Genomic DNA, 18,122 nt, shown 5'->3' on the forward strand with positions numbered 1-18,122 from the left:
TCCTGGCACACGGGGCAAGAGAGGCCCAGCCCGGCCCAGGGCAGGGCCTCTGACCTGGGGCCTGTCCAGGCCCTGTCCCAGGCACCCAGGACCCTCTCAGCCCCAAAGAATCGGCCTGCCAGGCCCTCATGGTGGGCCCCAAAATATACCGGCCTGGAGCCTGCCATGTACGCCAGGCCCTGCCCCCTGCCCGGCCACTCACCTGGAGATGGCCACACGGCCAGTGCTCTGGGCAGCAGGGCTCCAGCAGCCCGGGCCCACATGGCCGCCCGTGGCCCCAGCCGGCTCAGCTGCAGAAGCTGCACTTGGGAGAGGCCACGGGAAATGTTCTCTCCAATCTTGGCTTCGTGCTACTGCAGAGGGTCTTTCTGTTCTTCACTTCTCAGGAGAGACCTCCTCCTCTTCCTGGGGTTGTGAGCCCCACTGCCCTGAGGACTGCCGGTGTGTCAAACAAGGTTGCGCCCGATTCTCGGATGTCCGCCTTGGGCCCCCACCGCCCGGGTACAGCCCCATCCTCTTTCTCAACGGCCTCCGTGAGGTAGGGGCAGGGAGACCCCCCGCCACCCCCGCCATCGCTCAGCCTGCACGCTGCCCACCGCTGAGCCAGGGCACCCGGGAGCCCCTCTGAGCCCTCCCCCATCACTCCTTCTAGGAGGCGGGCTGTAGGCCCAGAGGCAGCCCGGGCCCCGGGAGGACGATGCCCGCCATGCAGGACCCGCCAGGAGGCAGCAGGTAGGAGAGGTTGACCGACTCGGGGCGTTTGCGGGTGTAGCCTCCCAGGTGCGTGCCCTCACAGGCAGAGGTCAGGGTGCCCCAGGGGCTGCAGGTGCTTCTGTGGCCTGGACAGCAGGAGAGGCCAGGCTTGCCGCCTCACAGGAGCCCAGCCCTGGTCCAGTCGGGCCGTGCTGGACCATGCACTCAGATAGGCCCGAGGTGGGCAGAGCAGGGCAGCCTGCTTCTTCATATAATGCCGGTGGTGGGGAAGCCACACTGGTCCTTCCTCCAGGGGCCGGCTGGGCAGAAAGGGATACTCCTCGAGTGTGCGCAGAGGCCGGGGGGGGGTGGCCCACAGGGTGAGCAGAGCATTCCTCACTGTTGCGTGCCAGGCGGCCACGGGCTCACCACATGCCAGCCACATACCTGCCACAGGCCCGGGGTCCCCACACGCCTGTCCTGCAGCAGAGCAGAGCCACTGTACAGGGCTGTGTGCCCCACTGCGGGGGCCGAGGAGACCGCCCTTGTCAGTACCATGTGGCCCGACTGAGTTCACCTCGCTCCCCCCAGGGCTCCCCGAGCAGCTGGGAGCCGCCGCCCCCCATGGTCTCCTTTGCTGCTGGGGCCTGGAGCAGAGCAGACCCAGGGCTGCGAGCAGGATGTCCTGACAATGTGGCGCGCCGACCCTGAGAAAAGTCACCTGCTCTTGAAAGACAGGAGTCCTCCCTTGGAAGACAGGGCGCACGGGGCCCAGTGTGGGCGGAGCGGGGGGCAACGTGGCCCCTCGGCAGCGGGGACGGCTGTCAGGCCTTCCCAGATGCCCACCTGCCGGCGAGGGCAGGCCTCTGACAGGTGCATGTGGTCCCATCAGCCCCAGGGGCCGTGGCGCCCGCCCCCGGGGCGCACCTCTCTCTTCACGCACCAGCCAGGGGGCTGCAGAGAGAGCCACGCTCGTGGGCAGAGGCCTGTGGGCATAGACCCGGTGATGAAACTTGAGGAAATAGAAATCCAGGAGAAGTGGGAAGAGGGCCTGTGGCATCCGCCTTGAGCCGCCACAGCCTGACGCCTTCCCGCAGTTAGATTGCTCATCGCTGACGCCGGTGGGCGTGGGCCGGGCCGGGACTCTGGAGGCTGGCACTGTGTCGGCCGGCTGACAAGCCTTTGATCCCGCTCACGCAGCAGAGCCGGGACGCGCTGTTTCCCGGGGAAGGTGCCTCCCTTGCGTGTGGCTCTGAGTCATGGTGTGTGAATTAACTCTGTGGCCCGCTCTGCACAGTAACTAGAGAAGCAGAGACGTGGGAAAAACGGCCAAGATCTGCTAAACGTGGAGACGCCGCGGCCACCCAGTGTTTCGGTGGCGGGAACGCATGTGCGGGCCAGAAGCAGACACAGGCGCACACAGCCCCGGGCTCCGGGCTCCGGGCTCCGGGCTCAGGGCTCTGGGCTCCGGGCTCCGGGCTCAGGGCTCCGGGCTCCGGGCTCCGGGCTCAGGGCTCCGGGCTCAGGGCTCCGGGCTCAGGGCTGTCACCGTGGCAACTTCAAGCAAACAGAAGGCCCTTGCTGTCTGGTCCTCCTGAGGAAAAGGACGGAGGGGTCAGTCCGACCGGGGTCCTCGTCCTGGGGGGTGGCAGTCCCAGGAAGGCACGTTTGCGTGTGGAATGCTCCGCATCTCTGTGAGTGAGCTTTGTGAGCTGGTCACGTGGCCTTGACGCATTCTTGCGCCTGTCTGAGGTTCGTGGGGGCTGCTGCCCCTTCTCCCCAGGGAGCCCGAATCTCTGGGCGGCCCAGCTGATGACTTCCACATATAAGAAGCCTGGAAAGATGGTTTTCATGGTGAGCTCCAGTGGATCCCATGACTTGGGGGCAGCACGTTTGCAGGCACAGGTCTGAGCCTTGATGTGGCTGCAGACTGCCCCACTGAGCCCCCTCCCCTGCCCCCGTCACAGGGTCTGTGTGGCACGTCACCTCTCTCAGCCCCCACCACCTCCACAGCTGCCTTCAGGGTCCCCTGCTCTGTGCCCCCAAGTCCCCCTACCCCATCTGGGTGCCTTGTGGTCCTCCGGCCCCATGCACAGGAGAGTGAGGGGGAACCTGCCCGAGGCCCCCAGCATCGGCCCCAGCACCCCCTCCCGGCTCTGCTGTGGGGACAGGGGCTGTTCTGATGTCCCCCCACCAGCCTCTGACTCTGGTTCAGGCACCAACTCCCCACACCAGCATCCAAACCTGGCTCATGACCCCCAAAGCCCACCTTTTGGAATTCTAAGAAAACCATCCTTCCTAGCAACCCAGGCTGACTCTGGCAGGTCAGAAGGCCTGGACTTCACGCTGGGTCTGGTTGGCCGTGAGGAAACCCCACCCACGTCTCAGATGTGTGGTGGCCCTCTGGACCACCCCCGGGGTCACCTCCACGTGAACGAGACAGGGTCAAGGGAACGAGATGCTCCTGACGCTCTGTGAGGCCCCAGCTGCCAGGACCCATGGGGGAGGGAGCATCTGGGAGGGGCTCTGGCAGCTTCCTGCCACAGACCAGCCCCCACCCAGCACGCAGCCACCGCCTTCCCCTCCATAGGGGGCTGAGATGCCATCTCACACACACCTTGGCCTCCCGGGAAGGCTACCACTCGGACCCCACCTTCTGTAACGGGGAGCGGGCCTGTGGTGGGGAGCAGGACCCCGTCGGCTCTCCCCCCAGGTCCCCCCACAGACTGCGTCAGGCCAACTGGGCATCCCAGCCTGGCATTCTGCATTTCTGGCTGTGGGTTTGCAGTCTGCCTCCTAGTCTAGACAGAGCCCCCTGGAGGGAGGGAAAAGTGGGGGGAAAAGGCTGGGAGGGGGCGGCCCTCCCAACCCCGTCTCCCCCTGTGGCAGCAAAGGGGCCGCACACAACACAGCCCCAGGGACGCAGAGCCAAGGGCCCTGGGACCACCCCGCCCAGACCACGGGCTCTACGCACTTCCTCTCGCCCTCCAGCGACTCCAGAGCCTCTGTCCTTTCCAACCAAGTTCCCAAAGTCTAAGAATTTCCGTGGGGCCAAGATGGGGTGTGTGCAGATGGCTTCCACACCCAGAAACCCACCACACGCTGCCCCCCTCCCAGTGGCCAGCGACCAGGGGCGCAAAGTGGTCTGTGGGTGTCGGCAGCCGGTTCAAGAACTCCCGCAGGCAGTGGGAGGGCGGCATCACTGGGCTGACGTGACTGTCCCAGCCATGCGTGCGCAGCCTTTGGCGTCTGGGTGTCAGACCCCAAGGCCGGAGAGGGTGGGAGAAGCAGTCCAGGTGGCTGCCATCCCACCTGGGGTGACCCAAGTGGGGAGCAAGGGTCTGTGGGAGCGGTCACGGGGGCTGGGCTGCAGGCCTGGGGCACGGCGCCCGCTGACACAGGCCGTCTGTCCCGCAAGAGCACCTCGGACGTACCCTCAGCCCCCTGTGGCCCCACGGACAGGAGTCACCTCTAACGTGCTCCAGGGCCCTGGGAAAGGACAGGTCTCGCTGAGCCTCCAGCCACCAGTCAGCTGTGGACCCTTGCCCGTCCCCCCCTCCCTGATGACCCCTCAAAGCCACAGTAAACCACGCGCTTGCTCATCTACTCACTTTGCCCACAGAGCAGCCCATTATTGCCATCCGGGAGGCTCACACAATAGAAATGATTGAAAAAGATTAAGAGGGACTCGCCACCCTGTAATTTTGGAGCCTGGCAGAGGTTTTAATTTACATAAGAAGGGTAGAGCGTTCCAGAGGAATCCTTTGCCTCTTGTTACAACTTCCAGGCATAATTCTCCATTATCTTCAATGTCTAAGAAGAATCACCTTTGTGCATTTTGGTGGAGGGAAGGGAGGTGAAGGGTCGGTCAGGCGCCGAGGCCACTGGGCTTCTACCCTCCAGCACACATGCTCTGACCACTTATTCTTGGGGTGTGTGCCTGCCCAGGGAAGGGGGCACTCAGGGGCAGCCAGGTGCTAAGGGGCCCAGCCCCCGGCCCACTCGGGGCCCCTCACCACACAGACCCCCACCCAGCCACACTCAGCAGAGTCCCAGGCTGGGAGGGCCCAGCGTGTGGCTGACGGGGAAGGGGCCCGCTGAGGTCCTGAGCTGGGTTCTGGGGTCCCAGAAGGGGTGTGGCCCCATCTGACTCCATTTCCCCGGGAATGGCGTGAATCGGGGCCCTGTCTTCTCCACTCTCTCAGAGCCTGGGCCCTGAGTTGCTCCCTCCTCAGGCTCAGGTGGGTCTGCTCCAGTCCCCAAGTCCCCAAGGCCAGCCGTCTCCTGCAGGGTGAGGCAGCACTGGGCGGGTCGGCAGATGGCCGCGGGAGTTGCGAATCTACTCCATCCCTGCGGCAGAGCGTGGCAGTGGCCCAGCCAGGAGCCACAAGCCTGCTTCTCTGTGCCCACGGCCTGGGGCCAGGCTCCGTCCCGAGGGCCCCGGGGGCCTGTGGCTGTGCTCCACAGGACCCCGCACCCCCGCCGAGGCTGGCACCAGGAGCCTGTCCTCTTTGGGTCCCTGCTGACCGCGGAGCGTTGCCTGGTCTGCCGCTCTTCCCCGGGAGAGCCCAGTGTCCACCGCGGGCTTCTCGCTGCGCTCCTGCGGAGACATTCCTGGCACATCACGGAGTTTCACAACATGACACAGAGGCCTGTCAGTTCCTGAGTGATGTGAGATCCTGTCAGCTGTAAAAGATGGAGTCGATTTTGGAAATGTGGCCGTGAGCTTGCCCAGCCACCCACGAGAATTCCATCAGAACAGGGCATTCGCCCTCCCCGAAACCCTAAATGTGTGCTCTGTAGTAGGACAAGGCAGCGGCGCGCGGCCCCACCCGCCGAAACGCCGCCCGTCAGCCCGGCCGTGCGTGAGGCCCCGGGGGCGACCTCACCCCTGACCGCTGTTGCCGGCTCAGCACACGGCCAGCCGGAGCCTGACGCGCGCTGGCCAGCACAGCCCCTCCCCTGCTCACTCGGAGAAAAATGGGTTTAATTAAGACTTCCGTGATTAGTCATTTAATCAGTCATCAGGCCAACACAGATGGAGCCAATTAATGTTTTTACTTGCATAGATAGTTGGGGCTGGCAGTGCATCCGCGCAGGGTCGTGCAGGTGACCGCTGAGCACCTGACGCAGGCCCCCATCCCCTGCATCCTGGGCTCCTCGCTGACCCTGCCCCGGGGACACAGGTCCACGTACCATCCCCCCTCGTCTGCCCTGGGGCCTGGGCACTGTCCTGTCCACCCTGGCTGGCCTCACCATGACCCGGAGATGCTCTGGGCAGGGCCCTCCAGGGTCGGTGGGACAGGCTCGCGGCGCCAGCCCCGGCGGGGGTGTGGGGTCCTGTGGGGCGGGCCCGGCCGGTGAAGAGCCAGGGCTGGGTGTGAGCCCGAAAGTGCAGCTTATGCGGCCAGACCTGGCCGGGGCCTGTGGAGCGCACAGAAGCAGCCTCGTGGCTCCTGGCTGGGCCCGGTCGGCAACTGTCACAGCCCCAGGCCTCCCACTGCACCACGGCCGTCTCTGGGGGCCGACTCTGGGTGTACCCCACCCTCTCCCTCCACTCTGGGACCTACACAGGGCTCAGCCCAGGAGGCTGGGGCAGGTGCTTTGAATTGAATCTCCAGTGACCCAAAGAAACCCCACAGGAGGTCCGGGGTGAAGCCCACAGGCGCCTCTGCCCCCAGGCTTCCCCCCCCGCCCCACCCCCCCCCGCCAAGCCCCTCCTGCGCAGGCAGGGCCCTCCAGCCTTGGGTATGTGCTGGCCCTCCGCTGGGTTGCAGCCTGCGTCACCAGGGAGTGTGTCAGGGGGCTCTCGGCGCGGGTCTGCTGCGGCGCTGAGGGGAGGGGCGGGTTGATCTCAGGTGGGCCCTGGGACAGCCCCCCGGGGGTGAGAGCTCCTAAGACAAGAGGGCGCCGTGTAGGGGGCTCTGGTCCCCACTGCAACCTGCCGCCCTTCCCCGGGCCACGGATCCCTCACAGAGCGGGCGCGGTCTCTGCCGCCCCATCCAGCGGCAGGCAGCCCCTCTGCGTGTGTCCATGGAAAACAGTCCTGAGACACACAGTCCCTGAGATAGGGACTGAAAGCTTCCTCGGAAACTTTAAAGATGGAGAAATGAGCCCCATTTCGTCCGAGCAGGAATAATAAACGGAAGCGGGTGTGAGGGCCAGCGGGGCAGATGAAGCAGCTGGGCTGGCGCTCGGGCCGCCCTAACCCCCCACGGCACCACAGGGCCAGAACAGTGACCACGACAGCAGACAGAGGCTGGCGGCAGGCGGGGCCTTAACCCCTCACACGCCCACTGCAGGCCACCGGCAGGCGCCCCCAGCCCCACGAGGGAGCAGGCACCCCCTGTGGGCTTTCAGGGCCCAGAGCTGATTGCCCACTGGCTACAGGGGCCCCTAAATGGTCCCTGGAGCCCCCGCCCCTCTGGCCCCCCGGGTCTAGGCTGAGATTTCCTGGAGCCTCTGGTGCATCTGCGCCCCCTCCCTCTTGGCCCTCAGCCGCTCTCCCGCACACACACGTGTGCAGGGGCCTCACTCTGAGGGGCACTGTAGCAGCGTCACCCCCAGTCCCACTGTGAGCTTGGGTGGGGACAGGCCTGCTGGGGGCCCCGCGGAGCAGACCACCCCTGGGGCCACACTGTCTGGGAGAGAAGCCAGGGCTGCCCACCGTGGCTCTCACTTGGGGCCCGCGGCCCTGAACCTCCTGCATCCCGGGGGTCCCCAGGAAGCCGCAATGCTGTCCAGCTCAGCCCCAGATCCAGGCCAGCCCTGCTCCCGCAGTTAGCTGACTGTTCTAATTTTGGAACTTTCTTATGGGCCCTCCATGGGGGCCACAGAGAGCCCTGGGGCTCACATCCCACGTGAGCAGGTCAGGAGAGCCCGGGCAGCTTCTCTGCCCGCCACACACCCTCCGGGCGGCAGTTTTCCTAATCTGTGTCTTTGACTCCATGGCTCCGCGGTTCCCTCAGCCAGCACAGCCCATTGTACAGGAGGACAGCCGTGATGCCCACAGGACCATGGGCAGAGGCCAGGATCCTGGGCCTTGACACACACTGCTCCAGAGGTGGGGGCTCTCCCCAAACCAGGATGCAGGAAAGGGTCCCTGTGCCCTCTTGCCCTGGGTGGGCCTTGGGCAGATTGGTCCCCGTGCCCCCTCCACAGCCTGAAAACCAGTGACAACAAGGGTCAGGGCCAGGCCTGACGAAGCCCTGAGACTGTTCCCCCAGCCCCCTGCCCCCCAGCCTGGTCTTCAGCCAATGGGCCTCCTCTGTCTAACCATAGGGCCACCAAGCCCAGAGCCCTGCTGGGCCCTCAGTGACCTGTGGGTGGACAGGCCCGGGTCACCTGGGCTACTGGAGACCTTTGGTTCACTCAAGGGAACCCCCTTCTCTTGCAACCCACCGTGCGCTTGGCCGTGGGGTCTTCACACACTTCACACCCTCCCCGGCCAACCACGTCCGCCTCCCTCTGTTCAGCTGCCCAGTGAAAGGACAAGTGTGCACACAGGTTCCAGCCCCACTAGGCCAGGGTCTGGCTGACTGGCCTCAGGCTTCCTCTCCAATTATGGCCATTTCTTGAGCTCTGCCAATTTGTTCTCCCCCGCACCACCACCCGGGCCTGCAGAGAAGCACTGAGGACCCACACACCCCAGACCTTGCCTGTGGCCCCCATGCCCTGCCCAGGCTGCTGTGGGCATCACCTCAGCGACAGTTCTGCTTAGGGTCAGAAGTGCTCATGGTAATTCCAGTGGGACAGAGTCCCAGGTGCCTTCTTGTGGGTCCTCATGACTTTTCAGTGCAGTCCTGAGACACACATGTCCTAGTCAAGGTCACGTGGCTCAGAAATGACATTCTCAGGGCCTGAAGAAAGGGAAAGACACGGGGTCATGGGGAGCACCAGGGCAGGCTGTGCTGAGGGGACAGCCACTGGACTGGTGAGCCACTCGGGTAGCTGAACACCTAGGAGGAACTTGCAGGGTTACCTTGTTGACCTTGGCAGGAGGCCATCCAGTTCCCCTCCTGGGGCCTTGTGGGGACTGGAAGACCCACCATGGGAAGGTGATTCCATGCTACAGATGATTCACGTGGGATCAGGCCCCACCTCACAGGGCCACAAGCAGTCAGGACAAGATGCCATTTGGGGGCCCTCGAAGGATGACCCCAAATAGCAGGGGCAGAGGCCTCATGCTCTGCCCTCCACGAGGAGCCTCAACCCTTCAGGACTGACCACAAGGACACGAGCTGGGACCATCAGGGCTCCACATCCCAGTTTGGTCTACAGATGCAGAAGCAGGCTTCTGCTTCCAGCCAGGATGAAGTGCAAGGGGCAGGATTTGCTCCCCCCTCCACACACAAACAGGTAAACAACAACCAAGTTGGACAAGAGCCGGGAAACAACAGCCAGCCTTCATGACACTTCAAGGCCCCAGCTCGCTTCCTGAGAGCATTTCCAGCTGTGGTGCAGGGAGCGGACGCAGCAGTTCCAGGGGCCCCCCAAGGGCAGAGATGGAGCTACGAGTCCTAGAAAGCCCAGGCAGCTAGAGTCTGCAGGAGGGAGCGCGGGAGAGGAAAGAGTCCTAGAGATCTGCAGAGCATGAGGAATGTGCTTGAGGCCGGGAAAACCGCAGAGAGGGTCCCAGCGAGCCCTGCCCGGAGCTCACACAGGGCGGTGGAGAGTGCTTGGTCCAGCGGTCAGCCCGGAAGACCTCCAGATTCACAGGACATCAGAAGAGTATTTAGTAGTGGGGAATAATGAACCCTATCTTGAACCCCACCTAACAAACCTTAAAAGCCAGACCCAAAAGGATCAAACCATCTCTAAGGAACTGAACAGCATCAAGAATATAAGAATACAAAGTAGCCAGTAGCCAAGAAAGTAAAGTTCACGATGTCTCACATCTGACCAAAGATTACCAGGCACACGAAGAAAGCAGGAAAGTACAACCCATAATGAGGAAAAATAAACTAATCAAAGCCAACCCAGAAATGACACAAATGGGAGAGTCAGCAGAGGGGGAGGTGAAACGTTCTGAGTGGACTGTGCATGTCCAGCAGGGACGACTGGCCATGCTCGGCAGACACGGGAGGCGTGAAGGTGTGGAATCACCCTCCGGAGCTGAAAAATGTGGGCAGGGACGGGTGGAAGGAAATGAGAGCTGTGAGCTTGCAGGCACAGCCATAGCAACCCCCCAAATGAAACCCAGAAAGAAAAGACTGAACATCATGAGCCAGACGGCTCCTGTCGGCCAACCACGTGCAGGATCAGAGGCTCCCAAGTGCCGCAGGGGAGAACGTGACAGGAGAAACAAAGAAATGGCCGGAATGTGTTCAAACTTCATGAAAAATATAAACCTGTAGATTCAAGACACAAGGAACCCCAAGCACAGGAAGCTTGAGGACAATGAGGACACCAGCTGCAGATCAAGAGAAAGCACAGGACACAGCGCGGGCCCCGGCCATTCCAGCTCCCAGCACCAGCCCCCTGCCCGCCCACCGCGAGCTCCCAAGTCTGCCCAGGAGGCCTGTCCCCTCTCCCTGCTCTGATCGCCCTTGAACCCAGGAGGCTCCGCCCGGTGCTGTGTACACAGTCTGTGCCCAGAACAGGGTTCCTGCCACCCAGGGCTCCGGCTGCACCCTCAGCCGCCCACCTCTCGGACGTGCCTCCCAGGTCTCCTAGGGCACCATGCCCTCACCCCGCGCGGCTTGGAGAGCCATCCCGCTAACGGGCGCCTCCGGCCTCACCTCACACCAAGGCTCCCCAGCTCCTTCCTGGCTCTGCCTCTGCCTTCTCGAAGCCCTGGGGGTTCTGTAAAAACTCTCAGGATTCTTGTAACCCCGTCTATTTCTCTTGAAGCTGGCAGGCTGACAGACTCTGGTTATTCTTAGTGCTGAATTATTTATCTGCATTCCCCTCCTCACCCACACTTCAGAATTTGTAACGTGGCTCCTGGGTCCAAGCCAAGGCCCATTTTCCCCCACTTGAAATGAAGTAATTTTAAAATCTTTTGTCTTTAATTTTTTATCACCCAAACCATGCCTGTGGTAATTAAGCTTGGCACGGGGTCGGAGCCTGGCGAGTCGCCGAGCTGATGCCAGGGAGCCCCCGGCCTCCAGCCCCGCCCCCACCCCCACCGCCTCTGATGACAGGAAACCAACAGCCACGGAGGGCAGGGGTGGGAGGAGTCCCCCAGCCCCCCCTCCAAGTCCCATTGGAGAGATAATTCAGGGCAAAGCCCAGCCCGCCATACTCGGGGCCTCCGTCCCACCAGGAAAGTGCGTCCAGCAGCTGGAGGACGCAGGTGGGCGTCCACACTGCGCCGCCTCCCTGCTCCCAAGGTGGTGGGAGGAGGCTGAGGGCCTGACCCAGGGCAGAAGCTGACGACATGCGCCAGGCGTCCTCACCGGCACACGGCGCGTCCTCCTGGGCAGGTGACCGCCCCTGCGGGCAGGCGGAGCGGGCACATCACGGCGCACCACGGAGAGGAGAACCTCCGGTCGGGTCAGAGCCCTCAGCCTCAGGCTTGACTGAGCTGCCTCGGGCTGCCCACCAGGGCCCTCTTGTGGCCGCCGTGGCCAGAAGTGAGGGTCTCTGTCCCTCAGACTTGGGGCCAGGCCTGGGCCCGCCCCTCCTGTCTCTGCCTGCTACTTTGTCCCTTCCCGTGAGTCTCCCAGGTAACAAGGACCTTCGGTCCTTCTGAGGGGGACCCAAGGGGACACACCAGTGCCCCCCACGGCCCCACCTCCCACGGAGCCCAGCTGCCACTGGAATATAAATGCCAAACGCAGTGGACCCGGCGCATCGGCCCTTTCCTGAGCGGCTGCTCTGCCCGGCGTTGTGCGGCCTCGGTGCCCCCAAAAGCCACACCTGGTTGTGCACGCGGCGGCCCCAGCTGTGGAAGCAGGGGCGAGCTTGTGAGGCTCGGGCTCCAGCGTCTGTCCACGGGCATGTTTGGGTGTAGACAGGAAGGCACCGGCCGGGGGGCGGGGGGCAGAGAGCTGTCCAGAGGGGATTGCGCACGCTGCACTCGGAAGGCGGGGGTGAGGCCTCCGAGGACCCGAAGGGTGCAGCTGAGCCCACGGGGGGCCAGGACCGCGGCGGCTCTGCTGTCCTCGGGGCCACAGTCTTCCAGGGCCTTCCTCCTCTTCTCCCTGCAGGCCTGACGGCGCAGCCACGACCGAGCCGGCGGCAGCAGCCTTCCCAGGTAGGTGGCCGGGAGGAGGACTCAGTCGAACGGGCCAAGGCCACCGGCCACCCCACAGCCCACATGTGTCATAGTTGTGGACCCTTTGGAAAAACCCCCTTCCCTGAACGCACCCCTAAATTCAACACTCATCGTGCCTGGGGCAGCTCCCAGCCTGGCCGCCCGCCACACACCACCCCAGGCACCCCCAGAGGCACCAGAGCTGGGGGGGACATGGATGGGCCCAGGGCTGCCACAAGACCCTCTCCAGCCTCCGTCCCTTCAGAGGGCTGCGGGCAACGAGGCAGGGCGTGGTGAGGGGCGCTTGCCCACCCTGGCTGCCCCTCTGTCCCCATGGGCAAAGTGCATGTCCCTGGTCCCTTGTGTCCCCAGGCCTGACTGGACGGCTGGCAGGCCTCCAGGTCTGGCCCCCCCCCCGCGACCCCGCCTGTATTTGGGAGTGTTAGCAGGGCCTCCGGGCCCTGAGCCCACCTTGTGCAGGAGGAGGGCTGGGTCCCGGGCGGCGCCCCCCACGTGCCCCTTTGGGCTGGCACTGGGAGCCCCAGCAGCAGCCACACGAGTCTGCCCTTCAGGCCCCTGGGACCCTCATGTGCGCCCCAGGGGAGGGGTCCAGGGTGGGCAGAGGGGACGCCCCGCACTGAGCTGGGAGGGGCCGATGGGGGATTGGCTGGAGGAGGGCCAGGCCCTGAGGAGCAGCAATTTCCAGACCACGAGGGGCAAAGCCAGCGGGTGGCCAAGTCCCTGAGATGTGGGCCGCGCCGTCTCTGTGGGGACGCCGGGCACCAGGCCCGCGGCCAGACCGTGTGGGCCGGGCCTTGGGTGGCCACCAGCCAGACCCTCTCCCGGCCTCTGGGAGAAGAGCATCAGGAGCGAGGTCAGACGAGGGCTGGGCTGGGTTCTGCGGCCGCTGCCCACTGCGCCCTGCTCCTCAGCCGGCGCCACTGACCACAGGCTGGGGGGCTGTGTTCCTGGGAACACCTAGAAACCCGCGCTGCTTGGAAACACCGTGGCGTTGCCATGCGCGGCGTCTCCTCCAGGCCGGCCAGGGAGGCCTGGTGCCCCGGGGCTGTGGAATGTGGGCCCCCTCCCAGGCCCCCCGAGTTGCTGAAGGAACTGACTCAGAGCCCAGCAAATTCCTGCCGCCGAGGCCCTTTCTCATCCTGCCCCAGGAACACGCGGTGTCCGCAGGGCGCAGCGGGGAGAGGGCCTGCTTTCCAGACCGGGGCACTGGAATGTTCTCTCTGACGGTGTGAGCCGACTCCTGCGCCCCATCTCAGCTGCGGCCGCATTCCTGGTGTGAGCCCGGGCCAGCCCAGCGAGCTTTTTCCACGCTCCGGTGCCAGCCCCCTTGGGCTCGGGGGAGGGGAGAGGACGGTTTCTATGGCAACCGCACTTTCTGTTATTTCTTATTTTCTTTTTTACGGTTTCTCCAACTTTGAAGCTCTGCAGACAGTTTACAGACTGCAAGAGGGAAAGTACTTCTTCTCCCGAGCACACCGGAGGGCGGCCCTCCTGCCCCAGCCCACAGCCGGCCAGGCGGCCACGTTTTCGGAAGCTTCATTGTTTAAAAAAAACATTTTAGAGGAAACGAATTCTCTTTCTCCTAAAAAGATAGGGAATATTTTCAAAAGAATCCTTGCACTCAGCCGTGCAGCCCCATCAGCCGTGAGGGGCTCTCCGTGCCCCCGGGTCCCAGGATCACCGGCCGAGGAGAAGGCCTGGAGCCCCCATCGGGGCACTGAGGCAGGGTCCCAGGGTCCCAGGCAGGGTGTGCGGGTGGACAGAAGCCGAGGCCGGAGAGAGGCAGGGGCAGGAGCCTGGGCCGTCGGGGGCCCCTGGGGGCCGCGTCTGAGCGCCTGTCTTTTGCAGGGGAGTATGTCATCATGATCCGCGATGTGACCGACCCTCCCTTCCTGGGCCACACGCTGCCCACCGCCTTCAAACACCTTCGGGTCTTGGGGAAGGGGACGGACCAGCAGCCCCACTTCCCTGGAGAAGGCCCCGAGTCCCCGAGCTAGGGGAGCCACCCCCACGCACCTGACAGCCACCAGTGTCCCCCTCGGGAGACCATCCTCACTTCGAATGGAAGACGTCCCCTCTGCTCGGCGGGGCACCTTCCTGCACTTCTGCAGTGGGACTGAATGGGGGCTGGAGGGCCACCTTCACGCATCCCGTGGCTTCAATAAAACGCTCAACACCGACTCCTGAGAGGCGCCTGACGCAGACAGCAAGCCCCTTCCCACACAGCCAGGCCCCCCGCTGGCTGGCACCTCCAGTCCCCAGGGGGAGCCCAGGCCAAGCTGGGGAGGGGGCGATGCCCCCCCGCCCAGGCCCCCAGAGTCTGGCAGTGAAGCCGGCCCTACTGTCCGAGCCAGCACTGCCTCCCGCCCATGATCCCGGCCTTGGAGGGTGGCTCAGCACCCCCTCCCCGCAGGCAGCCCGGGGACATGGGAACCCGCGGCCAAATGAGAAATCAAGAGGCAGCAGCAGGTGATTGGTTTTCTGGAAATGAGTTTCGTGTCTGGGGGACACTTCTTGGATTTTACAGCTGCCTCTGAAACCCACCCAGGGCCTGGGAGCAGGGCAGGCAGGGGAACAGGAAGACTCGGGGAGGCTGTGGCAGGCTGACAGGGAAGGGCGGGTGGCGGGGCCTCCTTCGGCCTCCACTGAGCAGGCCAGAGCCAGGATCCAAGGCCTCCGCCCGGCTCCACCTTCCATGGCCCCTGGGGCTCAGCCTGTGCCCACCCTGCACTGGCTGGAGCTAGGCTGGGCCCATGCTCGAAGCCCACCACACTTCTCCATCATTCTCCGAGGAATGAGGAACAGGGAGGGAGCACCCAGCCCCCGCCGCGACAAGCACACTGCTGCTTCCCATCCCGGGGAACCTACAGACCCCGCGCCCCTCCATCCAGCACCCACTTCCCTCCTACACTTGCATCTGCACTCTGCCCCCCACCCTCCAGGATAGGGCCCCCCCCACCCCACCCTCAGGGCACCACACACTGTCCCCACACCCACACAGTGGCTGCTCCCTCAGCTGCCTGATGGCCCCGCGCTGGGGCCCCCCCCACCCTGCAGTCTTCGTTGTTCAGGCACAAATGTTTGGCTTCTGCCTCTGCTTCGCTCCTGCCCTGTAGTCCATGGCAAGTCTTGTCCATCCTACTTCAAAGTGCATCCCCAGCCGACTCCATCCACCCACACCCTGCAGCTCCTGCACACAGCAGTGCTGTCAGGGCTCACCCCCCAAGTCTGTGTCAGGACCTCCAGGCCGACCAGAGCTGGTCCCACACTCGCTGCCCTCACCTCCTGCTGCTCCCCCTGGCTCTCTGCATCCCACTCACACCGGCCCCTACAGCTCCTCTGTCCTGCCAGGCATATTTCTGCCTCAGGGCCTTTGCATATGCTCTTCACTCTGCCTACACTGCTCGTCTCCCAGATGCCACCTTCTCATGAGGCCTTCCTTGGCCACCAGCTCTGAAGCCTCACCCCACCTCCAGCAAACACTCCCTGCTCCCTCCCCAACTCACATCCTCTGCAAGTGAAGGTGCACTTCACTTGTCTGGTTTGCAACCTCCAAAGGGAGGCGTTTGGTCAGTTTTGTTCACTTGCATAACCTCAGCATCTAGCACAGTGCGTGACCCTTAGGAGGCCCTTGGCAAATATTTGTTGAATGAATGTGTGAATGTGGAGCACCTACTCTGTGCCAGGCAGAATGGGAGGCACTGGAGACAAATTGGGCAGAGGAGGTGTGCGGGGAGACGGGTAGCAGAATAACTGGAAGGAGGGCTAGGTGGATGGATGGATGGATGGATGGATGGATGGACGGACAGTGGATGGGTGGATGGCTGGACAGATGGTTGGATGGATGGACAGATGGGTGGTTGGGTAGATGGTTGGATGGGTGGATGGATGGACGGACGGACAGTGGATAGTTGGATGGATGGACAGATGAGTGGTTGGATGGGTGGATGGATGGATGGATGGATGGACAGTGGATGGGTGAATGGATGGACGGATGGTTGGGTAGATGGACAGATGGATGGTTGGGTGGATGGTTGGATGGGTGGATGGACAGATGGACGGTTGGGTGGATGAATGGATGGGAGTGTGGATAAACGGAGGGATGAGTGCATGCATGGACAGACAGATGACGGATGGGTGGTCCGGTGGGAGCGTGGTGGGGGATGGATGTACTTATGGATGGATGGAGCGGAGGTTCGCTTGTCGTTAGGTGGTAGGCTCACATGGAATAGTTGTGCTCTTACTAAAGGCAAGAAGTGGCAGAGGAGGGAAGGATCCCTACGTCAAAACCAACCCAAAGCCAGAGAGCCTTTCTCGTCACGCCCCCGGCAGCCAACCCCTCCCTTTGCCCTTCCTGCTCTCCCCTAATCGGTGTCCCAAGCAGTGTTGCCTCAACAGGACTGAAGCAGTCCATGGCTGGCAGACTGGTCAGCCCAGTTGGTCCTCCCCCTGCTCAGTCCCGGCCTCCGGAGCTGTTGGAGCAGACGCTGGAGAGCCAGCTTTGACCACAGCGGCAGGCGACCGGGAGACACAGGAGCCAGCAAGGGAAAGGGGCTTCCGAACCTCCATGACCGGGGAATTGAGGTAATTCTGAGCCTGACGTGTGGGGAGCAAGCTGCATCCGCCAGCCTTCTGGTTCCAAGAGCTCGGGTGGCCATAGATGCTGCCAGCCTGGTTCAGCCGGGCTTCTGCCTCTGACTGGCCCTTAGGAAGGGACAGACTGCCGGTGTCCCCAGCAGTGAGTCCCCAGAAAGTTTCCATTCCCGGGACCCACGGACTCCTGGGTCAGAGTGCCTGGGCCCTAGGGGCTGCGCCCTGCCCAAAGTGCAGGGATGCAGATGGGGGCTGCACCCACACGCGTCTGCATCAACATGGGTGCCGAGCCCCGCGTGGACAACCAGGGGTCAGCTGGGCCACACACTCTAGAGTCCCCCAGCTTTGTCTGGGCTTCACCGTCCGCCGGGGTCTGCCCCTGAGGCTCGGCAACTTGCTCTGCGGCTCTTTCCTCTCTTCTAGATGAAGCCACACTTCTGTCAAAAGAAAAACAATGAAAATGATGTTTGAGTTTAGGAAGAAAAATGTGCTGGGCATAGAAGCTACTGCTGTGTTTGCCAGCTTGTCCGGGGGATCCTTCGGTATTTCTTTCCAGATCAGCACCAGAGGTTCGGTCACAAAACCCAGGACGCAAGTTCAGAGTCCACGCCCTGAGCAGACTGAGGCCCCCGGAGCCCTGGACAGGGGGGAGGCGGGGGGGGGTTCTGTCCCCTCAGCGCCTTCGCAGACATGGAGCGAAGCCAGCTCTGCAGGCCTGCAGACACTTGGCCTGTGAAACCTGCTACCTTCCGGTCGTCTGAGCAAACCCGAGAGCAAGCTCTCCCCACCGTCACCCCCCACCAGCTTCCTGGCGGGGCGGCTGAGGGCCCGTGGGCAGGGGCCACTCGGCGAGGCCTGGGGAGAGCTCAGCCCCTGTGGACTCGTGTTTGAGCAGGACGGGGGTTCCCTGGTCCGTCCCACTGCGCCCCCGACCCCGCCTGCTGGGGCGCCAGGCTGAGGGCACCTCTGAGCCAGTGACTAGCAGCCCTTCTCGGGGCTTTGCCCTGGGACTGGCAGGCACGTCCGCCAACGGCACAGGCATATGCTGGGTGGACACCAGGGGCAGCTGCTCTCACCCTGACCTGACCCCTGTGCTCGCACCGTGTCCCACAGACAAATCCACAAGAAATTTGAATTCTCAAGGTAAAAGAGAAGAGGGAGGGTCCGCAGAGGCCTGGCCGCAGACACTGGTCTGGCCGTCAGACCCGCCCGGGGCCGGGCCCTCTGGGGCAGCACGGCGCACGTGGCGACCCGCCCTGGGGTAAGGTGGAGCCGGGGTGGGGGACTGGGGGAGCACCCCCCAAGTCAGGGCAGGGCAGCATCGGTGCTGTCCCAGCGGGCTGGGAGGCTGGGGGGCGGGGAGATGACCGAGTGGCCATCTGACAGCCTCCTCAGGCCCTCCCCAGAGACCCCAAGGGCCTTCTCCTTCCAGGACGGCAGGCTTCTCCCAAGTCTTGCTGGGAACCGGCAGGGAGGCAGGGGCTGGTAGAGGGGGTGGCGGGAGGCGGCCCCAACATGCTTCACACTCCAAGAAGCAACCCAGCCCCCAGGAGGCTTGGGGAGGAGGCTCTGGTCCCAGCAGTATCTAGCGTGCAACCGAAAGCCGCTTCTCCTG

General features: G+C 63.7%; 1 protein-coding gene across 3 annotated transcripts in view; it reads left to right on the plus strand.

The window, feature by feature from the left end:
- The window catches only part of MORN1 (MORN repeat containing 1), a 51,338-nt gene extending 37,253 nt beyond the window's left edge, over positions 1-14,085 (plus strand). Inside the window, exons 10-13 of one of the 3 annotated variants that reach the window (XM_073903482.1) lie at positions 387-538; positions 653-732; positions 11,847-11,893; positions 13,763-14,085. In XM_073903482.1, coding sequence (XP_073759583.1) covers positions 387-538; positions 653-732; positions 11,847-11,893; positions 13,763-13,911 — 428 coding nt within the window. In that variant the 3' untranslated portion in view covers positions 13,912-14,085. The remainder of the gene's footprint in view (positions 1-386; positions 539-652; positions 733-11,846; positions 11,894-13,762) is intronic. The other 2 variants (XM_073903480.1, XM_073903481.1) reach the window with 2 other exon arrangements.
- Positions 14,086-18,122: the final 4,037 nt, after the last annotated feature.

This window comes from Callorhinus ursinus, unplaced genomic scaffold, assembly GCF_003265705.2.
Source record: "Callorhinus ursinus isolate GAN/ISIS: 27379988/994484 unplaced genomic scaffold, GSC_fseal_2.0 scaffold18, whole genome shotgun sequence".
Taxonomy (NCBI): Eukaryota; Metazoa; Chordata; class Mammalia; order Carnivora; family Otariidae; genus Callorhinus; species Callorhinus ursinus.